This window comes from Protomyctophum parallelum (assembly GCF_964188405.1).
Source record: "Protomyctophum parallelum genome assembly, chromosome: 22".
Lineage (NCBI taxonomy): Eukaryota > Metazoa > Chordata > Actinopteri > Myctophiformes > Myctophidae > Protomyctophum > Protomyctophum parallelum.
In genome coordinates this window covers 8,554,116-8,561,172 of record NC_139714.1, presented here as the reverse complement: position 1 = coordinate 8,561,172, position 7,057 = coordinate 8,554,116, and the positions used below count along the sequence as shown (strand labels likewise).

The following is a 7,057-nucleotide window of genomic DNA, read 5'->3' as shown; positions in this document are numbered from 1 at the left end:
TAGTTTCGGCGAGGTTGCAAACTTCCAAAAAGGACTGTGGAATAGAGAGAGAGAGAGAGAGAGAGAGAGAGAGAGAGAGAGAGGAGTGGTTCCCAAACCTTTCAGCTCAAAACATAGAAATTAGACATTTGCCCGAACTAGTGAAAATAGCAGATCTACAAGCTCTCAACGCTGCACAAACTATCTGCTATTTTCACTACTTTTTAAATTTCTTAATTTATTTATGGAAATTATTTTGTTTTGGAAACATTTGGGTGATTTTGTTTTTCTTTTTTAATATTTTGAAATTATATTATGTTTTTTTCCAAATGTAGGAAATGGGGGAAAAAAGGGGAATATTTATTCGCGACACAGAAATGGGTCGCGACCCACTGTTTGGGAAACGGTGAGATAGAGGACAAGGACATAATATTATTAATAATAATACAATTTAGATGGCGCTTTTCAAGGTACTTAAAAGTCGCTTTACAGAACAACATAATAAAAAACGTTTTTATCTTTTAGAAATATAAACTACACTACACAAAAGTAGAAACTAGAAACTAAGGTACACAAACAAAAAGTAGGGGGTGGGGGAATTATGTAGGGAAAGCAAGTCATGTGAGTCAAACTCAAGACATGTGATTTACTAGATAAGATGTTAGCCTTGTAACCGCGCCATGTTAATTAGCTGAACTGGGCAGGGCTCGTCTCACATTCTTTCCTTTGGGTTCTGACTGAGTCGATGCCCACTCACTGTGCCAAGAGATCTACGGTCATTCAGGTCACCCAGCCAACCCCGTTACCCAGACACCACACACTCGTTATCCTTTTTCGGCCGTGCACTCCCTGTTACCTCCCGAACTAGCTGACACCTACCAGGCTTATTCTGGGCTCTAGGCTTATTCTGACTGCATACATTTGATTAAAGAATAGCTACACATGTGTCAGTCTAGAAGGAACAGTACTCTTCTGAACTCAAATAGGTTAATTTAGTTACACTTAACACTGGAAAAACTATATGGTTAAGTGGGAAAAAACCTATGATAAATTGCAAAAAAAAAGTGATTAGTTGCCGATCCGATTAATCGATTACTAAATTAGTTGACAACTAATTGAATAATCGATTTGATTAATCGATGAATCGTTGCAGCCCTACTCTACATGTATGTAAATGTGGACATACCGGTACGTATATATGTGGACATAAGCTATATATGAAACATCTCCTATATATCCACATATACTGTATATGAACCTGAATATGGCATACATACTGTATGGCACCCACAGGGGGCGCATGGCATGCACCACAGTTTGGGAATCCCTGTCCTAGACCACCAATCAACAATGTTTTGACCCATATTTTGTTTCAAAACATTGTTAATCACAATTTATTTGACAATTAATCGGCATGTAAAATGTCATAATTGTGACAGCCCTAGTTGCTGTGGGATGGCTTACAAGAGGGCTCGAGAATAACAGGGGTCCCGACGTCCCGGGGCTTATAAAATATCTAATTGTGACTTAAATTAATCTGATTCTGTCCGGTTTTGGGACGATAAAGAGTTTTTGCACTGAAAATGTGCATACCGCGCGCGCCTACGGGCAGCATGAGCCTAGCGGTGCTGCATAAAACAGACTGACACGGGAGCTAATTCAGACACAAATTCTATATTTGTATTGTATTGTTAATAGTCCGCTGCAAGTTAATGTTCTGCTTTCCAGAGCCTCATACTCGCACACCCCACAGGCCACAGCACCACACGCCCTCCCTTCCCCAGGCTGTGTGCTTGTCCTCGCCTCAGGCCATCGCCATGTGCCAAACAAAACAATCAAAGCCGTCCTCCCGAGTTTTAAAATCACATTCGCAATTGATTTATAGTGACGCAGGACAGGTCATTTGAGAAAATGTGAACGTAATGTGTGACGATGTGTGAGTCACTGACGATTTAAGACGTGACAAGTAGCGTGGACATCCTTGCTCCGCCAACCTCTGCACAGTGCAATCTTAAAATGGTATTAAAATGATTCGCATGCGGCAATATTTTTTCTTATTTCGTGCTGTAGGAAGGTACTCCGTGATATGACTGTGAATGAGTCTGTCTCTGTGACTTGTATTTTAAGCACATGCTGTTTTGAAGCCAACATGTAGGCTATAAAGATTCATAGGCATTCCTTCATATCAGACATATGCCATATAACGAGTAAAATGTGTATATAGTTTTCGGATGATATCTTTTCATCTGGGAGCATTTTGACTAAATTAGTGTATTTTCTCTAGCTACAGAAGAAACATGAAGCCAAACAAATAATGTACTGCATGTATTGTATTGCAATAGGAATACAGTTCTTAATTTTGTAATTTGAGTGGTGCTTTTTAAAATTATTATATTTTTCCCGGGAATGTATACATTCACATTGGGACAGTTCAAATTGTATTTTGGGATGGTTCCGGGACGTTGGTGAAAAATGTTTGTCTGGAGCCCCGGTTTACGGGGAGATGCGTGCGTGCGTACAATAGTGCTGTTTTACGGCATTAAAGGAGTCCCTTCCTCCAGGAATCCCTTCCATCACGTGTAATCTGTCCAGACAAATATGGCTGCTTTCCTTGGCAAAGTAGCAGTACAGTGAATTTGAGCATTGTCCATCGTCCAGCCAATCTAAACAGGCCTGCCCTCTGGGCATTTCCCCTCCTGCACTATCGGCCACACACTGTATTTATAGATTGTTTCCCGAACCGCCGCAGAATAAACACAAGATCACAGCCATAGATTATACACTGAATGTTTCCAGCCAATGTTTTGGACTACTGTTGTTTTTTTTGTTTGGGGAGGGGGTAATATTTTATTTTATTTTTCGTATTTTATTTTTTAAGGATGAAACGATATCGGATGAGGGCATAAACTCAGGGAAAAAAAAGCAGCATCCTGTTCTATAACCTATTACAGATAGCATCTTCAAGGTGAATATATAGCTTTGTTAACAAAAACACCCAGGGTCTTTGTGGTACATAGTTTAGATATAGATTCGTTCAGACAAATAAGTATTTTTTGTTGTTGCTTACCGTAGTTTATAGTTTAGTGTATGCATTTGTTAACTGACCCCCCCCCCCCATGCATTTGATTGATCTAGTACAAACGAATCAATTGAATACCAATCCCAGCGTGACGTGTTGTGAGCTTGTAGATCTGCTATTTTCAGTTTGCAACCAAGTGTAAAAGGACTTATAGTGGATCTCTTGTCCACTAGTCCCTTCCAAACATTTTAGTCTAGTTTTTATTTGTTGACGAAATTGTCAGTATATTTACAATAGTAAAAAGGTAGTCGACAAAACATTTTTCGTCGTACACGTAGCTTTAGTTTTCAGTTTTCCACCACTGAAATGTGCTCACCGTTTCTCAGAGCTGCAGAAGGAGGAAGAGGAGCTGGGTCGTCTGGAGGGCCTAGATGTACCGACGCCGCTGCCAACCCGTCCTCCGCTGCCTAAAGCCAGGTCGGCGGTGGACACCACACACCCCTACTACGATGTGGCCCGGCACGGCATCATCCAGGTCACAGGTCACTACTGTTATTATTATTATTATTATTAATATTGATTAAAAAACTAATCTAAATGTTATTTTAAAAGATTGATCCATTAACCCATTCTGGACACATCTACAAGCTACGAGCTTGTAGATCTGCTATTTTTTATTTATTTTTTTGGTTATCAAATGTTTTTTATTTTAGACAAAAAAATCACAATAGAACATGTTAACATCATGAATGAAATAAAGAAAACAAAACATAAAAAATAACACACAACAGCAAAAGAAAGGAACACAAAAACAAACGACAAACAAACAATCCCACCCACCCCTCCCCCCGGGACCAAAGATGTCACAAATTGTCAGGACTCCTACCACTGTGCAATAGGGAAAAATAAATAAATAATGACTTATTCATGTTCTTAACCATATCTGCAATATCAGACCAAATATCAATGTTTTCTTCTTTCGCTCCGTGCAATCTTGCTGTAGACAATTCCATATAGATGATATCTAGAAAGGTCAAAGCCCATTGGCGAAACGTCAATGTATGAGGTGGTTTCCAGTGCGAAGCAACCATCTTCTTTGCGGCCGTTACGCCAGCAAAGAAGACACGAATACGGGTATTATTTAATGGCAATTGGGATACATCGTTTAATAAGAATAGAGATGGGGAGGGTGTAATGTTAATTTGTAGAATAATTGAAAGATTAGCAGCAACCAAATTCCAAAATGTGAGGACACTCGGACACTCCCACACCATATGAAAGAATGTACCTATGGTGTTCGGAGTGCAGAAAGTGCAGTTGTGTTTATTTAAAATCCGCATAGCACACAATCTACGGGGGATCAAGTACGTCCGATGAACAAAATTTTGATGAATTTGTTGATCAGGATTCCTAGAAGACAGCACAACATTAAAAAAAGAATTAAATCGTGAAAATGTGCCTCAAATCTTTGAATAATATTATATATATATTCTTTCAGAGTGAACCTTTTTAACTCAAATCTTTGCTTCTGGGGGGGTCCCTGGAATAACATATTTTCAGATGGGGGTCGGCGGCCTATTGCATATCATTTTTGGGGTCCTTGACATGAAATATTGAGTAGTAATATTGATACATAGGTATTTCAGAAAACTGTCATGATTTAGAAGACATTTTTTAAATATCGACGTCAGGCCTATATGGGTTAAGACCTGAGGCCGATACTATAAAATAGAATAAATGATAATAAAATAAATAAATAAAAAGTTCTAAGTCGGGAGTTCCTGAATCCTCATTATCGCGATTTTCTTTCTTCCCAAAATAGCAGATGTACAAGTGTGAAGCAAGCTTGTACAGAACTGCTGTTTTTGAATAGCCAACGCAAAATGACACAGATACTTCCCTCTGTTAATGGGTTAACCACTTCAATGCTACACTCATGCAAACTAGTTGACTGCGGCCAGCTCTGTGCCTTTACTAATTTTGTACTATTCTAGTATATTGCTTATTTCCCCTCATAAATCCTCTGGTTCCGCAAAACCTACATGGGAAATCTGCGAACAGCATTCATTCAAAGAAGAAACCTATTTAAAAATCCTGGCCTCAGGTACATGCAGAGTGCATTCCATTAACTTTTTTTTTTAATGCTGGGAAGACATGAATAATTCCACCCACAAAACAACAGGAAAGGCAAGACTGGTGCTACTGTACATGTATCTATGTTCGCCCCCCACCAGAATCCATGTAAGTCATTTGGCTGCATTAGTGGGGGACCATTGTTGAATTAAGCTGCCCCGGCAGAACCTCGCATTGAAAGTTCTTATCGCCAAACACAGCATCTATTTGCATCACAAATGATTTGATAATGTATTCTGATTATATGGTCCCCGTTTCTTCTCTCTCTTTTTTCCACATGAAACAACTGCTTTTGCCACCCTGCAGGTGCACTAAAAGACGGCCCCCGATAGCAACCAGAGAAAATGTTATAGCGTTAGACAAGTGCTGGGAAGCAAAGTTCACACTGCTGCCTCCTCAGAGATAAACCGTAGCAGGCTTGTCAACTTGGGAGCTTAGGGAGAAGGAGGAAAGGGTGTGTGTGTGTATGTGTGTGTGTGTGGGGGGGGGGGGGGGGGGGAGATTAGGTGGTCTCGCTTCTCTGATGTTTTCCTGCCTGCGTGGTCTGTGTTCTCTCCAGGGGATGACAATTACGGCAGGAAGCTGATCATCTTCAGTAGCTGCTGCATGCCTCCATCGCACCAGCTAAACCATCAACGTTTCCTGGAGTAAGTGTGCGTATAGATGTCTGATATCTATCTGCATGTTATGTAGAGAAACATACAGTAGTACACTAGTATGTAAACATTGACTGGGTCTAAAAGATTGCTCTTATCGTATTTTTATGTAGGCGTATACCCTGCAATAAAAATAATTAATTATAATATAATGGTTGGTGTGCTACGATAAGCAATCTCCACTCGACGTCTTGATGTGGGTGAGGTTGGGATCCTTTTAGAATTTGAACGATTCCGGTTCCTTTAAAGGTTCCATTCAACGATTCCTATATCTTGCTAAATCTATATAAATTTGTCCTTCATTTTCATTTTTTTTTTTTTTTTTTAATATATTTTTTTGCGGCTTACGCCTTTTATAGATTTTTTAAGGGATAGAAAGTAGGCTGACAGGAAACGGGAGAGAGATGGGGGGATGACATGCGGTAAAGGCCGTGTCGGGTCCGGGAGTCGAACCCGCGGCACACCGCGACTGGATCACCAGTCCGGTGCCCAGACCGTTACGCTACGGCCTGGGCCTCATTTTCATTTCTGATGCACACAAATTCAATCATACATACAGTACAGTATTGCACACATATTGCAATGGTTATCAAAGTGAGGTCCATCAACATGTTTACACCATATATGAAGCGGTTTAGCTGAAAATCAGCTTTTAACATTGGCTAGGCAAAGCCTCCGTCACCCCCGGCACCAGGATCTTTTCACCCCCCCCTCCATTTACCTCCGTTCAAAGTAGGATTTTCAATGCTCCATAACGCTGAATCTAAGTTCCATTTGGTGTCCATTTGCTCATATTTTAGTCATCTGACTTTTTTTTATAGTTTACTCAATACCATACGATTTTTGTCAAAAGCTACAGGTGATTTTGTCGACTAAAATAGTGGTCCTTGATCTTGTTGTAATGCCTGATTTATACTTGGTTGCATGCTGAAATTAGCAGATCTACAAGCTCACAGCTTAGCGTGTTGCAACGTGTTGTGAGCTTGTAGTTCGGGTATTTTCAATGGCAGCGCTAGAGCGCAACCAAAAATAAAACATACTTGTCTTTTAGTTCTGCTGGATCTCTTCTCCACTAGTCCCTCCCTAACATTTTACTCTAGTTGTTGACAAATTTGTCAACAATATATTTTGTCTTTGTCATCATAGCTTAATTTTTATTTCGTTTTTTTTATTTCGTCCGTGAAAAAAAGGTAGTCGACGAACACTTTTCGTCGTCATTTTAACCCATTCTCTCCGGGCACCCATTTTGGTGTTGGCATCATGTCATGCT

At 40.0% G+C, this 7,057-nt stretch overlaps 1 protein-coding gene across 2 annotated transcripts in view; it reads left to right on the top strand.

Moving 5' to 3' along the window:
• LOC310853470 (rho GTPase-activating protein 8-like) overlaps positions 1-7,057 on the top strand; it is a 109,873-nt gene that overhangs the window by 6,221 nt on the left and 96,595 nt on the right. For both annotated transcript variants that reach the window (XR_014568798.1, XM_083757811.1), the window contains exons 3-4: positions 3,385-3,540; positions 5,691-5,778. Coding sequence is in view for 1 of the 2 variants with exons in the window: in XM_083757811.1 (XP_083613937.1) it covers positions 3,385-3,540; positions 5,691-5,778 (244 nt within the window). In the remaining variant the exon portion in view is untranslated. The remainder of the gene's footprint in view (positions 1-3,384; positions 3,541-5,690; positions 5,779-7,057) is intronic.